Consider the following 17,961-nt stretch of genomic DNA (forward strand, 5'->3'; position numbering starts at 1 on the left):
GTCAAGGACATGTACCTTGGTTGCAGGCACATCCCCAATAGGGGGTGTGTAGGAGGCAGCTGATCGATGCTTCTCTCTCATCGATGTTTCTAACTCTCTATCCCTCTCCCTTCCTCTCTGTAAAAAATCAATAAAATTATTTAAAAATATATATATTTTTTACTGATTTCAGAGAGGAAGGGAGAGGGAGAGAGATAGAAACATCAGTGATTAGACAAAATCATTGATTGGCTGCCTCCTGCAGGCCCCCTACTGGGGATCAAGCTCGAAACCTGGTCATGTGCCCTTGACAGGAATCAAACCTGGGACTTTTCAGTCGGTAGGCCAAAGCTCTATCCACTGAGCCAAACCAGCTAGGGCTAATACGGTTTTCTTATTTAAATACAAAGAACCTTGGCAAAACAGTCTTGGAGAGATGGAGGGAGAATAATGTTGGAGGATTTACACTATACTGCCTGTCATTTTACCAGTAAAGCTTACTTTGAAGCAACAGTAAATAAGAGAGGGTGGTATTGGTATAAAGATAAACTTTAAGATTAATGGAACAGAATAGTGTCCAGTGTTCATTGATTTTTAGTGAAGAGGCCAAAATAATTCACTGGGGAAAAAGAGTCTTTTCAAGAAATGATGCTGGAACAACAGGGTATCCATACACAAAAACAAAAATTAAAAAATAATGAGCCTTGACTTTTATCTCACACAATACAAAAATATTAAAATGGATCATAGAAATAAATGTAACCATTAAAACTATAAAACTTGTAGAATAAAACATTGGGGAAAATTTTGCACTAGGCAAAAATTTCATGAAACATAAGAGAAAACAATATCATTAAGATAATGAAAAGTGGGCTACAGACTAGGGGAAAATATTTGAAGTGTGTGTGTGTGTGTGTGTATGCATATGTGTGAATGACATGTATCCAAATATATAAAGAATTCTTACAATTCAAAAATAAGAACACAATCCAATTAAAATTGGACAAATATTTGAACTGGCATTTTACAAAAGATACACAAATGCTCTTTATTTATTTATTCTTTTTTAAGGAAAGAACTTGTTCTTCTTTTTTAATATAAGTATTTAAAACTAAATTTCTAAACACTATGTTAGCTATATTCCACATATACTGATGTTGTGTTTTAATTATTATACTAGAGGCCCAGTGCATGAATTCATGCATGGGTGGGGTCCGGCTGGCCTGGCCCGTCAGTGGTTCAGGGCCGGGCCAGTCGGAAGGAGGAGACGGTGGGGGGCCGGCTGGGGGGAGGGGCCACGGGTGATTGGCCGGTGGGCCCCACTCCTGATTGGGGTGGGGGGGTGATTGGGTGCAGGGCCAGCCATAGGGAGGGGCAGTGGGCCAACCAGCCCTGCCCCTGAATGGTGCCAGGGGAGGTTGACCAGCCAGCCCCACCCCTGATTGGTCTGGGGAGCAGGCTGGGGGGAGGGTCCACAGGCTGATTGGGGTCGTGGGGGCTGATCGGGGAGTGGGGCTGGCTGTGGGGAGGGGCTGCAGGCTGATCAGGGTGGTGCGGGCCCATGGGGCAGGGCAGCTGGGGGGAAGGGCTGTGGGGGGGTTGGCTGGCCGCCCCACCCTCCATCAGGGTGGGAGAGGCAGATCAGGGGTGGGGCCGACTGAGGGGAGGGGCTGAGGGAGGTTGCAGCCGGCCCCACCCCCAGATAGGGCCTGTTCGATGGCTGCAGTGGGCATCATGGCATCCGGCGTTTCAGTCGCTGGCTTTTTATATATATAGACAGTTCAGAGTTTTTTAAGTTTTCTGTTTGATGTCTTTTTTTAAAAAAAATCATGAATTATTTAGAAGACTGTTGCTTCCTTTTCAATATTTGAGAATATTTTTCTAGATTTTTTGGGGGGTGTTTGAATTCTAACTTAAGTCCCTTGTGGTCAGAGAACATACTCTGTATAATTTGTCCCTAATTTACTGGTGTTTGTTTTATGGACTACCTTGATGAATGTTCTATGTGCACCTACAAGAATGTATATTCTGCTGTTATTGGGGGTATAATGCTTTATTAAGCACAACTAAGTTAACTTTGTTGATAGTGTGGTACAAGTTTTCTGTATTCCTACTCACTTTTGTGTTATTAATCTCCAACTGTAACATTTAACTTGATTATTTCTCCTTTTAGCTTTGATAGGGTTTTTTCCCTTGTAGGTATTTTTCTTTGACATCAGCTTTATTGACATACAGTTCACCCATTTAAAGTATATATAATTCAGTGGTTTTTAGTGTACCCATAGTTGTGCAGCTATTACTACAATTACAGAATATTTTTATTAACTCAAAAAGAGATATCACTTGTTTATGGATTGGACTTTTTAGCTATTACATCCTCTTCAGCTCTAGGCAACCATTAGTCTGCTTTCTTCTCTCTGTAGTTGTCTATTCTAGATATCCTCCTATATAATAAAAGGGTAATATGCAAATCAACCAAATGGAGGAAGGACTGGTCGCTATGATGCGCACTGACCACCAGGGGGCAGATGCTAAATGCAGGAGCTGCCCCTGGTGGTCAGTGCGCTCCTGCAGGGGGAGCGCTACTCAGCCAGAAGCCAGGCTCACGGATGGCGAGTGCAGTGACCCGCCTCCACGGCAGCACTAAGGATGTTCATCAGTTGGACATCCCCTGAGGGCTCCTGGACTGCAAAAGGGTGCAGGCCGGGCTGAGCGACCCCCCTTCCTAGTGCACAAATGTTGTGTACCGGGCCTCTAGTTTCATATAAATGCAGTGACATAATATGTGGTCTTTTGTGATTAGCTTCTTTAATTAAGCATGTTTTCAAGGTTTATAGTTTTTGAAGCTCTGGTAATAGGTGACTACACATTTAGAATTATTATTTCTTTTCAAATTGACCTCATTATCATTATAAACTGTCCTTTTTATCCTTGGTAATATTCCTTGTCTTGAAATCTCCTTTGATGTTAATACATCCAGTCCAGCTTTCTCATGATTAGTCTTTGTCCATTCTTTATTTTTTCATTTGTGTGCCTATATTGTTTCATGTAGATACCGTATATTTTGCTTCTTTTTTTTTTTTAATATATTTTATTGATTTTTTACAGAGAGGAAGGGAGAGAGATAGAGAGCCAGAAACATCGATGAGAGAGAAACATCGATCAGCCGCCTCCTGCACATCCCCCACTGGGGATGTGCCCGTAACCCAGGTACATGCCCTTGACCGGAATCGAACCTGGGACCTTTCAGTCCTCAGGCCGACGCTCTATCCACTGAGCCAAACTGGTCTCGGCTATTTTGATTTTTTAAAAATTCAGTGATAAACTGTCTTTTAGTTGGAGTATTTAGACCAGTGGTTCTCAACCTTCCTAATGCTGCGACCCTTTAATACAGTTCCTCATGTTGTGGTGACCCCCAATTTCATTGTTACAAATTGAACATAATTAAAGCATAGTGATTAATCACAAAAACAATATGTAATTATATATGTGTTTTCCGATGGTCTTAGGCAACCCCTGTGAAAGGGTTGATCGACCCCCAAAGAGGTCGCGACCCACAAGTTGAGAACCTCTGATTTAGACCATTTACATATAATGTATCATTAAATGTAGATTTAAATTTATCATCTTTTTCCCATTTGATTCTTGTTTATTCCCTTTCCCCCTTTTCGTGTATTTTTTAGCATTCCTTATACCTTCACTATTTGCTTATTAGTGGTTGCTCTAAATCAGTGATGGCGAACCTATGACACGCATGTCAGAGGTGACACGCGAACTCTTTTTTGGTTGATTTTTCTGTTAAATGGCATTTAAATATATAAAATAAATATCAAAAGTATAAGTCTTTGTTTTACTATGGTTGCAAATATCAAAAAATTTCTATTATGTGACACGGCACCAGAGTTAAGTTAGGGTTTTTGAAAATGCTGACGGGGGGGAGGGGGAGGTTAGGGGTTAATGGGGGGGATGAGGACACATTTGTAATAGCTTAACTAATAATAATAAAAAAAAGAAAATGCTGACACGCCGAGCTCAAAAGGTTCGCCATCACTGCTCTAAATTATGAGAATCTAGCTTCATATACCATACTGCCATTTATTAACTCCCCTCCCCCAATTTCTGGACTTTTTGCTAATTATTGTCACACATTTGTATTTTACATATGCTGTAAATGCCCAATATGCTACTTTAGCTATAAGGAAGTGTTCCCAAAGAGATTTTAAAAATGAGATTAAAATACCTTTTATATTTACTATTACTTGTGCTCTACATTCCTTTGAATAGATTTATATTTTCATCTAAGTATCATTTTCCTTCAGTCTGAAGAAATTCCTTTAACATTTTCTGTTGTGCTGGTCTTCTGGTGACAGATTCTTTCAGCTTTTGTTTGTCTGAAAATGTTTTTATTTCACATTTTGAAAGATATTTTTTTGTAGCTATAGAATTCTAGATTGACTTCTTCTTTCAATATTTAAAAGATAATCTGTTGTCTTCTGGTGTGCATTGTCTTTCATGAGAAGCCTGCAATCATCCTCATCCTTCTTTCCCAATATATTAATGTGATGTATGAGTTTTAGATTTTCTCCTTATCACTATTTTGAAAAAATTGTTTATAATTTGCTTGGTATAATTTTTTGTTTTTGTATTTAGTTGCTTGTAATTTCATTAAAAAAAAAATTTCCCCTCTGCATTTTTTGTGAAGATGTATTTGTATAATCCTAATTAATTAAAGAATTTGGGAATTTTTCTAGGGTTATATTTAAAGACAAGCAGATAGCCCTAACTGGTTTGGCTCAGTGGATAGAGTGTCACCCTCGGACTGAAGGGTCCCAGGTTCAGTTCTGATCAGGAGCACATACCTCAGTTGCAGGCTCAATCCCCAGTCCTGGTTGGGGTGTATGCAGAAGCAACCAAACGATATGCCTCTCTCACATTGATGTTTCTCTCTCTTTGTCTCTCCCTTCCACTCTCTCTAAAAATCAATGGAAAAATATCCTTAGGTGAGATGAACGATAGATAGATAGGTAAGTAGGTAGGTAGGTAGATAGATAGATATTAAAAGAAAATAGAGTGGTAACAGTTTATTAGTCCTTTCATTAAGAGTTATTTAGGGGTTTTAAGTATCATTATAGTTATATATGTCTTTATTGAAAGAAAATATTCCCTTCCCCCATATTTAACTCTAATTTTTATATATTATTTTCAACTCTCTCAATTTGTTGAAATATTGACCTTAACTTAATACAAAATACTTAGTTTTTTATTTACATAATTAACCAGTTCAGATAGTTTTAATTTTTCAAACTGTGGTTACACATAGCTATAATAAATTGAAGTTAGTTGTTTTTTTTAATCTATTTAGGTTGAAATCCATTTTATTACCCCTTTGTTTAAATATGTAAAGTGGTCTGTTAATTATAATTTAACTTTATTTCTAAAACAGTACTTTGGTTTTGACTGTAAACGATTTTTAATTTGAATTTAATAAGGTCTTAACAGAATGAAACATTAATGGCACATTCTTCCTTATCTCATATTCTTTCTTAGGCTTGATCAACCCCGAATAACCAAAGATGTCATTTGTTTTCATGCTGAAGATTTCTTAGAAGTAGTTCAACGAATGCAGTTAGATTTACATGAACCTCCACTGTCCCAGGTATATTTAAAACCATTATTGTCTTCAGTTGAATTTTTATTGTGAAAAAGACTTACTGCTATTCCTTGTTTCTTTTTTTAGTGTGTCCAATGGGTTGATGATGCAAAACTTAATCAACTGAGGAGAGAAGGCATTCGATATGCCAGGATTCAACTGTATGATAATGACATTTATTTTATTCCAAGGAATGTTGTTCATCAGTTCAAGACAGTTTCAGCTGTGTGTAGTTTAGCATGGCACGTTCGGCTCAAGTTATATCACTCAGAGGAGGACACTGCTCAGAATACAGATACTCATGAAATGGGGACATCACCAGATTCTATATCATCAGTTCTTGGACCTCACAGTGACGATAGGATTTGTGCTGTAAGCAAAACCTCTTTGGAGTCTATTTTTTCAGATACACTTCATTCTAAATATGAAGTACAGCAGATTAAACAGGAACCTGTTGCATCTGTAAGAATCAATGAAGAATCTGTGAATGTTTATGTTTCTGAAGAGACTAGAACACCGAATAATATGGATGGCAAGAATGTTAAAGCAAAATTGGATCATGTTCAATTTACAGAATTTAAGATTGAAGTGGACTCCACATTTGAAAATAGCAACAAAGACTTAAAGGAGGAATTGTGCCCTGAAAGTCTCTTAAGTCTAGTTCATACAAGGCAACATAGTTCAGTACATTCACATCAAAATAGAAAAGATGATGACATTTTGTGCTAAATATGTACATACCATTTAAAATCTTTTTAAAAACAACAACTTAATAATGTAATAAAGATTCATGAATTATGAAAGCAAGCCAAGGACTTGCTCTCAAGTCTGTTACGAAATATAGTTTATGTAGCTTTGTAACATTCCTCAGTGCCTGTCCATAACTGTGAAGTATCAAAGCACTTAGGGCCAGATGCACTGTAAACATTGCAGGTTTAAACAAATGGAGTCTTTAAAAAGTCATTTGTGTTGGAGTTGTAGATTTTAGAATAGAGCTGACATTATATATATATATATATATATATATATATATATATATATATATATATATATATATATATATAGAGTAATATGAGCCAGAATTCTTTTTCAACAATTTAAGGCTTTTCCATAGAGCTTATTTATACCATTTTTTTTTTTTTCATTTTAAATGTGTCAGCACTGTAGTGTAAATAGCTTTAAAATTTTTTTTAGTGTGATTTATATTGAAATGTGAGCCACTTAATAAAGGTTCATAATAAATATGTTTTCTGTCGGGTGTGCAAAAGACAAACTGATAATTCAGTTAAATCATTTATTTAATCTATCATGTGTCTGTTGGTGTATCCATTTAGAATGGTAAAGGAGAGCAAATGTACATATTCAAATCTAGTGAATATTTAAATTCCCCACATTGTGTAAGCATTTTTAAAACCAAGATTCAGTTATGAAAGCATATTTATGTGTGTGTATGTATGGGAATATATATATCATTTTACATAACTTCTTAAGTTGCTGAATAAGATGAATGTGTGAAACTTTGTAGCCCTACTCCCAGGAATTCATTTTAAAATATTTATATTCAACATTAAGAAAGCAGTTTAGGTAACAGAAATAATTTTGTAAAGTTGGGCAAAACAAGTCTGTTAGTGATATCTAACCCTTCTAATTAATGAAGTTTTGTGGCCAGATTACATAGCCCTAACATAAATTTTATTTGTAGTGTATGGAATGATAAGTTGAGATGACTTTCTTATTAATAGGCACTTTTGCTATACCTCACAGTAGTTGAGTAAAACATATTTACAGAAAGTTTAATTATGGCAGTTAAAATCCTTTTACATTTTTCTTGCAAAGCAGGTAGAAAATATGGCAAATATAAAATCTTAAAATAAGGACACGATTCATACAGAGATGTAGCTAACAAAAAGTATTCTCTCTTTTTTTCTAAGGATCCCTCTGCCTACCCTAGCAAGGTAAATAACAGAGTATAGCTGACTCTTGAATAACATAGGTTTGAATTGCACAGGTCAATTGAAAAAATTCTGTGTTTAAGTGGATCCACGCAGTTCAAACTCTTGTTCAAGGGTCAACTGAATTTGTTTTTCAAAAGAAGCTCTAGAAAGTAAAATTGGGGTAGGAAACAGGATTGCCAGTGCCTAGCTAAAGATTATTAAAATAATTGTCTTCAGTGATGGATTTCAGCAACTCTGCTTATTACAAATCTATTTTGTCTTTGTTATTTTTCTGGGCTTATACTTTGGTTGTTGACTTTCAACTGGGGTTCTTTGTGCTGCCATTTGGGCTAGAGTTGCTATTCTCATTTCAGTGTTTTCCGCCCCAGCCTCATTTGTGATACCCATAAAACTGCTTATTTTTCTGGTTAGGAAGAAGCCATTTAGAAAGAGGCATTTCATCAGAAAAATATAAACTATAGCAATTATATCATTTCTGGCCCCTAGTTGAAAAGAGTAGGCAAATATTGTTGAAAATCTCAATGGTTTGTGGGAAATCAATATATTTACAACATAGGAATCTTCATGGAATAAAGAAGATATAAATCATGATAATGTAAATAAGGACTTTCTTTTATATCTTACTGTCTTATCCTATCCCTCACTTAATCTCCTCTTAAAGCTAAATTTATGTATTTGCACCTACCATTTCAGGAGAGAAAAGTTCGTAACAAACCAGTATTAAGAAATAGGGGATATTTTTCTGGTTTTCTGGTTTTAATTGAAGGGTAATATATTTAACAGGATTTTAGTTCCAATTTTCCAGTAGCATACACATAGATAAGATCATACTGTAATAAAATATCTTGGGTATCCCTCCAAAATATACGAGCCTTAATTAAACATTTATTTTTTTAAAATATACTTTTATTGCTTTCAGATATGAAGGGTTAGGCAGATAGAAATATCAATGATGAGAGAGAATTACTGATTGGCTGACTCCTACATGCCTCCTATTGGGGATCTAGCCAACAACCTGGGCATGTACCCTGCCTGGGAATCGAACCAAGACCTCCTGGTTCATAGGTCAACACTCAACCACTGACCCACACTGGCCGGAATGAAATGAAACTTTTAATTTAAATTTAAAGATATATCTAACAAAACAGTGGTTTCCTTTTGTTTCCTATATAGCCTAAAGTCAAACTTCTCCATCTTGTGAAAATTTGTTTTGTAAAATACATACATCTCTGTGGACATGAAATATAAATCAATTTCAAATTCAGATTTCAAGATATAGCCTTGTTACATTGAATAATGCTTAAAGTTCCTTGTATGGATTATGATTTTAAAATCCTCTTCAGATGCAATCTGAGAATTTTTTGACTACTTTTGTGACACACAATTTCTATTTCAATATTGCAGCGTATCGATGGTTTCCTAGTCAGTACATTCCAGTTCTTTATCAGAACACAGGTTTTTTGCTGTTATTTCAAATGTCTTGGACCAGCACAATAACACATTTAAGATACAGCTTCTATATGATCTTATACTATATAGAATAGTTATGTAAATTATTAAATTGATACATAGATGGTTAGAAAAAAACTAAAGTACCTCAGTGGTATCTATGACAGTACTTTTTTTAAAAATTACTTTTGTTTATACCCTTTTAACTAAGTAATACATATTCAATACTCAGGTTAGCTGGTTAGCTAGCAAAAGAATTAAGCATTTATGATAATTAGTTGAAAACTTTACAAAAGCCATATTCATTATCTTTCTTGTCAGTAAGGCTGTTGACCTTCAATAAAGATTAGGTTAATGTAGCACATCTATGTGTGTGTGTGCATGTGTGTACGATTATTGGAAATACTTATGTTTGCTTCCACATATATTCATTTTCAGTACACTCTATAACTTTGGGTGGTGGGTCTTGGGAAGGTAGGAAAGATTTATTGGGTTAAGTCTTCAAAGTATTTCATTAGTGTTCCCGAGTGTAACAGTTTTTTTTCTCAAACACACATGGCAGGTGAGATCACTTTGTAAATAACAGGTTAGCACTATTTTGCTAAATTGCATTCAGTTTGGGGGTTTTTTTGGTTTTTTTTGACAAGTTCATTGTCATGTAAAGCAAGTATCTCAACATTCATTTTACACTTAGCAAAGGTGCAAGATTTGTTTTTGGAGTTTGAGAGGATTTTCCTTGTCTTCCACCTTTCAATAAATATTAAAATTGATAACCATAATCTTTTTACCTTTGTTTTTGTAATTATTTTTTTTACATTTGATTTTTATTTTCATCTCGTCGTCTAAAAGTTCTTGTTTCTCTGTCTTCAACAGAAGCCATAAGGTCTAGAAAGTGATTCCAATATGAAAGTTTTTTTCCCCCTCTTAACTGGTTACCATAAATTAATTTATGCCAAAAGAAAATATTGAAGATTAACTTAAACAAATTCTCTAAACTACTTAGGTATGGGTGCTGGGATGGCATGGTAAATTGCCTCCTTTCCCTTTAGACATGACCATTTCAGTCTCAGGAGGGGAGGACAAAAGTCGAATTGTTTTCTAAATACTTTTAAGCTGATAAGTGACATGAAGAATTTTATGTCTTCAAAGTGGTAGAACAGTTCTTAATCTTTCTTCCACCTGATATAACTGCTTTTATATATAAACAAAATTTTACTGGTTTTAGAATGTGTTGTCTGTTTCATGGAAGAGTTATATTTGATGTATTTTGCAGAGACAGTATAACTCTGATATCGATAGTTAAGAGGACAACTCAGGAGAGGTATACATTCCTTTATCTCTGTTCTGTTCAGTTCTTCCTCTAACCTACTGCATACTACAGATGGAAATGATCACTTTTTAGAACAGGGGTGGGGAACATCCAGCCCTTGGGCTGTATAAGGCCCTTGAAATCATTTGGTCTGGCCCTCGTAAGGCATTAGGAGTTAATTAAATGTTTGACCAAATATAGCAGCTAATTTTTTAAGTTGATTATTTTGTATGGCCCGAGAATGATATAAATACCCAAATGGCCCTTGGCAGAAAAAAGGTTCTCCACCCGTTTTAGAATGTCAAGCACAAGGAGCTGAAAAGCAGAGATATCTTTCCTTTCAAGTTTATAGACATTATATATCATATACAGTATGTTAGGAGGGCAGGGTAAGGAGAGGGAAACATTTTGCATTTCAGTTAATCTTCCTTTCCAGGACTTCAGAGCCAATCAGGGAATGTGAATGAGCTGAGAACAAAATGTGGGGAAACAGAATTTATGTTAACTAGAAATTAAAAATAAAATGTACTAGCCCCTGGCCAGTTGCTCAGTGGTTAGAGTGTTGGCCCACTGACTCAAGGGTTGAAGGTTTGATTATTGGGCAAGGACATATGCTTAGCTGTGGGTTCATTCCCTGGCCCTGGTTGGGGCTAGTGTGGGAGGCAACTAATTGATGTATCTCTCACATCTCAATATTTCTCTCTCTCTCTTTACTCCCACCCTTTCACTCTCTAAAAAATCAATGGAAAAAATATCCTCGGATGAGGATTAAAATAAATACATAAAATGTATTAGTTGTATATTTTATTGCTATTATCTGCTTTCCAAGAACTGCATTAAAATGAGACATTCAATACTTTTTTGAATTTAGAATTTATGCATCCATGTTTTTAAAATGTCTTTACACTTTTCTATCAAGTTCACTGTTGTTGTACTAATGAAGTCTACTAAGTATGCAGACTCCCAGTCAAATCAGTATAGTTGCAAATATTTTGAGTAATACAATATTTATTTTATTTGGGTAGTTTTATCTGCCCCTCAAGCTTGCTTTTATTTATTTATTTATTTATTTATTTATTGTATTTATTTTATTTTTTAATCCTCACCCAAGTATATTTTTCAGAAAGAGTGGGAGAGGGAAAGACAGAAATATCGATGTGAGAGAAACACATTGATTGGTTGCCTCCTGCATGCGCCCTGACCAGGGCCAAGGCCAGGGAAGAACCTGTAACTGAGGGAGGTATGGGCCCTTGACAGGAATTGAACCCAGGACCCTTCGGTCCATAGGTCAGTGCTCTATCCATTGAGCCAAATGGGCTAGGGCTGCCCCTCAAGTTTTTATTTGAAATTTTTATATGAAGAGTCTCAGGTCTGTCATCTTTGAAAAAACAACTTCTCACCCTGACAGGTGTGGCACAGTTGGTTGAGTGTAATCCCATGCACCAAGAGGTTGCTGGTTCAATTCTGGATCAGAGCACATGCCCTGATTGCAGGCTTGACCTCCAGTTGGGGGTGTCATGCTGATGGATGTTTCTTACATTGATGTTTCTCTCTCCCTCTCTAAAATCAATAAAAAACACCTCTTGTGTTTGGCTTCTATTTATGCTCCTGTTCCATCTCTATTCCTGATTGATAGTTTTTAAAAATATGTCTGCCTTTACTTCTTCCTCATATCACTACTATTGCATTCCTCAAATTTAATCACTCAGCTGAAATGGTTCTCTCAAAGGACATCATTTGCCAAATGCAGTAGCTGTATTTTTCTTTTTTAATCCTCACCTGAGGAGAGTGAAGATATTTTTTCCATTGATTTAGAGAGTGGAAGGGAGGGGGGGCAGTGAATGGGGATAAAAAGAGAGAAACATGGATGTGAGAAACATTGATTGGTTGCCTCCCACACGCAGCCTGATCCAGAGTGGGTATCAAACTTGCAACCCAGGTAGGTGCCCTTGACTGGGAATCGAACCTGAGACCATCCAGTGTGCAGGCCGATGCTCTAACCACCGAGCTTGTCAGCTAGGGTAGTGGCTGAATTTCTAAATTCTGTTTAACCCTGTGGCACTTATCAATCATTTACTCCTTAAAGCTCTGTACGACCCATCTGTTTTGTTCTGTTTCTTTGGATGGCTGCTTTAGCCTCTCCAGTATTTAACCTAGTCTCCATGATTATTTCTCAGGTCTCTACCCTGGGTCCTTGAACTGTCTTCATGACTTTACTTAGCATTGGTTCTCACTTAAGTTCTAATACACCTTGTAATCAAATCCAAACTCCTCTCTTGCCCCCAAGCATTAGCTATTCTTTTTTTCTCCTAATATGGAGAACACAGTCATCTCATAGTAATCTGATTTCTCTAGCATTTCTTCTGTACAATGCATTATGAGATTTTCTTGAGTTGACTCCAGGAATGTTTATAATTGGTCTATTCTTATTATAGATATTCAGAATGATTGTAGATGTTCATCTCATCTGGACTTTTAAGGTCGCCTAAAATGCTGCTTGCAGTCTTCAGCCCCTATTCCCATTCCAATCCATCCAACAAAATTATAGTTGATATATATTAATTTCGGGTGTAAAACATTGATTTAACATTTCTATACTTTACAAACTGGTCTAGTAACCATCTGTAACCTCAATCCATTCTTTTTTTAAAAATTTTTTTAATTGATTTTTTTACAGAGAGGAAGGGAGAAGGATAGAGAGTTAGAAACATCAATGCGAGAGAAACATCGATCAGCTGCCTCCTGCACACCCCTGACTGGAGATGTGCCCACAACCAAGGTACATGCCCTTGACCGGAATTGAGCCTGGACCCTTCAGTCTGCAGGCCAACGTGCTATCCACTGAACCAAACCGGTTACGGCCTCAATCCATTCTTTATGTTACCACTAGATTAAACTTCCTAAGATACGATTATTACACTTCTGCTTAGAAATATTCGGTAGGTCCTTTCCTGAAGAATAAAGGCCAGATGCTCAACATAGCACTGAAGAGCCTTCATGATATGGCCCTTCCTTTCCAGCCTCATCTACTACAATCTCTGACATTTAATGTGCCTAATTTTCAGCTTTAACAGATGGCAGTACTTCCCTTTGTGTACTTTTGAAATTATTTGTCTTTGCTGGGGGAAATCTCTGCCTGAAATACAACATAGGGAAATCTCTTTTTTAAAAAATTCCAGTTAGATATCTGTATGTTCTTTACTGACCTCATCTTCAACTGACCCTACCCCACAACTGGTATTGAACTAATTCTTTCCTCTGCTTCTTGTGCCTCTTTATTCACATCATTTAATATATGTATTAGTTATGTACATGTTGGGCTCTAGCTAAACCATGAGCTAGATTTACGAATTTTCTTTACATTCCTTTGTATTTCCAACACCTAATATATAGTACACTTGATGTTTAATAAATATTTCAAGGAACAGAAGTTAAACCCTAATTTTATTGGGGGTGGGAAAAACAAATTATGTAGGTTTCTATAATTTAAAAAGTCTACCTCTGACATTAATGCATAATGTAATTCTAGAATTGCAACAGAAGGAAAAGTGGAGAAAATTAGATCAGCAGATACTATAAAGAAACTAAATTTCTATTTTGTACTTACTGCATACTTATAGGAAAAGTTTAAGAAGATAGCTACTTGCTATCTAGTCCTGTTGGGCAGTGTGGAGATAGTAAATAATTGTATTGATAAACTAATAAAATTTACCCAACTCTTATTTCCTTCGACCAGAGATAACACTGAAAATTTTTACAAATTAAGGTTTAAATTTAATTATATCTAAAGTGTTTAAATGGAAAATATGTAAGAAGCACCTTAATATTTCATAACCTGAAGCAGAATTTAACTATTCCTGAGTTTTACTTGGCAAAAGAAAATCTGGTTATCTGGTTAACAGGTATTCTGAATAAGCTTTTGTGGTTCATCATACTGATATAAGTGAACAGAAGTTGAAAATATTGAAGCAAGATAACATGCAGTAGTTGTTTTAGTTTACAGTATCCTGTTGCAGGAGTGGGACAAGGACATAAAGGTGGCACATTTTCACAAGCAACCTTCTGTAAAACCGTTTTACTGGGATATTATGCTGAGGACATGTGTAGCAGTACAGCTGTGGGTCATTTAAGGGTAATGATAACTTGTATACTGTTGAGAAATTACTTCACTTAATCTGCATGTAAAGTGGGGGTAATACTTATTCTGTTAATAGGTGGTGAAAATTAAATGACAGAACATGCCTAATGCTTACTTAGCCCATTGCTTGGCATAACATAAACACTACAAATAATCCTGGAAATAACAAATTTGTTCTCTCAAATTTTGGGCATCTGGGAAGAGAAAGTTTCATCAAGGGTATGGTGGAGGTAGGTATACATCAAAAACAAACTTCTTCCTACTTCATTATTTGCCCTGAGCTGGAAATACAAAATCATGTCTTGTCACAGACTGCCTTTTCCTGGTATAAGTGAATTACAAATTTGTTTGTAGTGGATGATAGTGATAATTTGCTTTGTGGTATAAGATGACCAGTATGATTTAGCTGATTTGAATACAGAACAAGCAAAATGAGAGTAAAACAGGATTACTAGTAGGTAGGTACCTTTCATAAAAGCTTTTAATCAAGTGTTATCTTTAGCATTTGAAACCTATTTGTGGAAACAGCATTTGGAGTTAAATGTCTCCCTTTATCAAGGACCATGGGCTGATTTCATTTATCTTTAGTTTTTTCATAATTATAATGAGTTTTTTTTTTTCTTCTTGGTTCTAATATTCTGTAATTGCTGTGTACCTTTACACTCTATGTCATGAATTATAGAAATAACAATAATACTTTGAAGAAGAGTGTTTTCTTTTTTTGTTTTTGTTCTTTAGAGAGAGAAAGGGAGGGAGAGAGAAACATTGATCTGTTGCCTTCTGCACGCGCTCCGACTGCAACCTGGGTATGTTCCATGACCAGGAACTGAACCTGCTATCTTTTGGTGTATGGGACGACCAACCAACTAATGAGCCACACCAGACAAGGCAGGAAACTCCTTTGGTAATTTGTGTCTTGTTTTGTAATATGATGCTGACATGACTTTGATTTGTAAGATTAATAACTTAAAACGATAGGAAGCTTTAGATCTCTATTTACTAAATACCTGTTTATCTCTCCATTCGCTGTTTTCTAGTGTTCATACTTTCAAGACTTATAACAAGTTATTTGTTTACAAGTTGCTTTTACTTAGAATTTTGGACAAATTTTTTGCCCAAACAGATTAAATTATTTCTGGTCCATGCTGACCTGCTAAATAATGGCTTCACTAAGAACCTTTCAATTTTCAAGTTTCTTAAGGCAGAATGTTATTTTTTTAAAAATATATTTTATTGATTTTTTACAGAGAGGAAGGGAGAGGGAGAGGGATAGAGAGTTAGAAACATCGATGAGAGAGAAACATCGATCCAGCTGCCTCTTGCACGCCCCCTACTGGGGATGTGCCCACAACCCAGGTACATGCCCTTGACCGAAATCAAACCTGGGACCCTTCAGTCCGCAGGCCGACACTCAATCTGCTGAGCCAAACCAGCTAGGGCAGAATGTTATTTTTATAAACACTGTTAATAAACATCTGTTATATAGGAGGTATGCTATAACTAAAAACAAATGTATGAAGGAATTTTTCTGCAATAATTGTTTTTATGTATTATTTCATTGGTTTTGCTTTTTCCATCTGTGAGCATAATTAAAAAAAATATATATATATATATATTGTTATTGATTTCAGAGACGAAAGGAGAGGGAGAATGAGAAACGTCAGTGATGAGAGAATCCATTGATCGGCTGCCTCCTGCTCACCCCCCACTGGGACTGAGCCAGAAAACTGGACATGTGCCCTGACCAGGAATCCAACTGTGACCTCCTGGGTTGATACTCAACCACTGAGCAACACTGGTCGGGCAATTTCTGTCTTTTTTGTTTTTCAGTACTTAATTACTAAGGCTGTGAACTTGTGATCTCTAATAAGAAATATAGCTGGTCCAGCCAGTGTGGCTCAGTCAGTGGCTGAGTGTCGTCCATCCAGGAATCAAGACATCAAGGTTCGATTCCTGGTCAGGGCTGAATCCCCAGTAGGGGGCGTGCAAGATGCAGTCAATTGATGATGTTTCTCATCAATGCTTCTATCCCTCTCCTTTCCCCTCTCTCTAAAAAATCAATAAAAAACATTTAAAAAATATATCTGGTCTTCATTTCCATTCCTGGCACAGGAATTTAATGCACTTGTAATTTCCTGAGTGATAAGTGTGATAAAAATGTCTTTGGAGTAAATGAGGTGACTTGGATAACTCCTAGGTAACCTAAGGATGGGGGCTGGTTGCCAGGGGAACCAACCCTGTTATTAAAGGGTTGTAACTTTTCAGTACTCCCTTCACCTCCAGGGTAGAGGGGTTGGAGATTGGGTTCAGTAACCAATGGCCAATGATTTAACTAATGACTATGTTATCAAGCCTCCATAAAATCCCAAAAGGACCAGATTTAGAGAGCTTTCAAGTTGGTGAACAGATGAAGAGTGGTCACCTAGATAGCAGGCAAGCTCTGTGCCCCTTCCCTATACTTTGCCCCATGCATCTCTTCCATGTGGCTGTTCCTGAGCTATAACCTTTTATAATAAACTGGTAATCTAGTTCATAAAATGTTTCTCTTAGTTTTGTGAACTGCATAAGCAAATTAATTTAACTTGAGGAAGGGGTCATGGGCACCTCCAATTACTAGTATAGCCTGTCAGAAGCACAACCAGGATGTTGGATTGGCTTCTGGTTATTTTTGGTTTTGTTCTATTGATTCTAGTGTGTGTGTGTGGGGGGGGGGGGGGGGGCGGGGGGGAGAGCAGAGGGAGAGAAACATCAAGAGATAGAAACATTGTCTCCTGCATGCATCCTGACTAGGGATTGAACCCACAACCTGGGTATGTGCGCTGACTGGGAATCCACCCTTTTGGTGTATGACAGAATGCTCCAACCAACTGAGCCACATGGGCCAGGGCTGGCCTCTTAAGTTTGAGGAATTAGTCTACTGGGACTGAACCCTTAATCTGTAAATGTGATGCCATCTCCAGGTAGTGTCAGAATTAGTTCCTTGGTGGTGTGCGTGTGTGGGGGAAACACAGATTTGAATTGGTGTCAGAACTGGAAAGGCACACATTGCTTCAAGTTGTGTATTTAATGTGGCAGTGTACCAAATTAAAGAAAACACTTATGATGTTGCTTTTACACCAACTTCCTCAGAGATCTGTTACACCTTTCCTTTCAGCTATCTTATATAGATCTTCTACTCTTGTTTTATGACCTAGTTCAGAGGTCAGCAAATAATGCCCACGGGCCATCTTTTTCTTTTATATGGACTGTGAGTTTTAAATGGTTGAGACAAAAATCAAAAAAGAATAATTTGTCAAATGTGGAAATTAGATGAAATTTTTAGCCATGGTCTATGGTTGCTTTCTTGACATAAAACCTAAGTTGAGTAGTTGCAACGGAAAGCTTACAAGTATTTAATATATAACCCTTTACAGAAAAATTGGACTGTTTGCATGTGGGCTGTCCCTTCTTTTCCTTTGCCCTGTGAGAGATTACATTTAGA

General features: G+C 36.7%; 1 protein-coding gene across 6 annotated transcripts in view; it reads left to right on the forward strand.

The window, feature by feature from the left end:
- Positions 1 to 8,584, forward strand: part of RSBN1L (round spermatid basic protein 1 like) — a 60,354-nt gene extending 51,770 nt beyond the window's left edge. For 5 of the 6 annotated variants that reach the window (XM_036327653.1, XM_036327654.1, XM_036327650.1 and 2 more), the window contains 2 exons: positions 5,527 to 5,635; positions 5,717 to 6,436. In XM_036327653.1, the coding sequence (XP_036183546.1) occupies positions 5,527 to 5,635; positions 5,717 to 6,358 (751 nt within the window). In that variant the 3' untranslated portion in view covers positions 6,359 to 6,436. Of the gene's footprint in view, positions 1 to 5,526; positions 5,636 to 5,716; positions 6,437 to 7,560 lie in introns of those variants that run through there. The other variant, XM_036327652.1, reaches the window with a different exon arrangement.
- The last annotated feature ends 9,377 nt before the right edge of the window (positions 8,585 to 17,961 follow it).

This window comes from Myotis myotis, unplaced genomic scaffold (assembly GCF_014108235.1).
Source record: "Myotis myotis isolate mMyoMyo1 unplaced genomic scaffold, mMyoMyo1.p scaffold_m19_p_11, whole genome shotgun sequence".
Lineage (NCBI taxonomy): Eukaryota > Metazoa > Chordata > Mammalia > Chiroptera > Vespertilionidae > Myotis > Myotis myotis.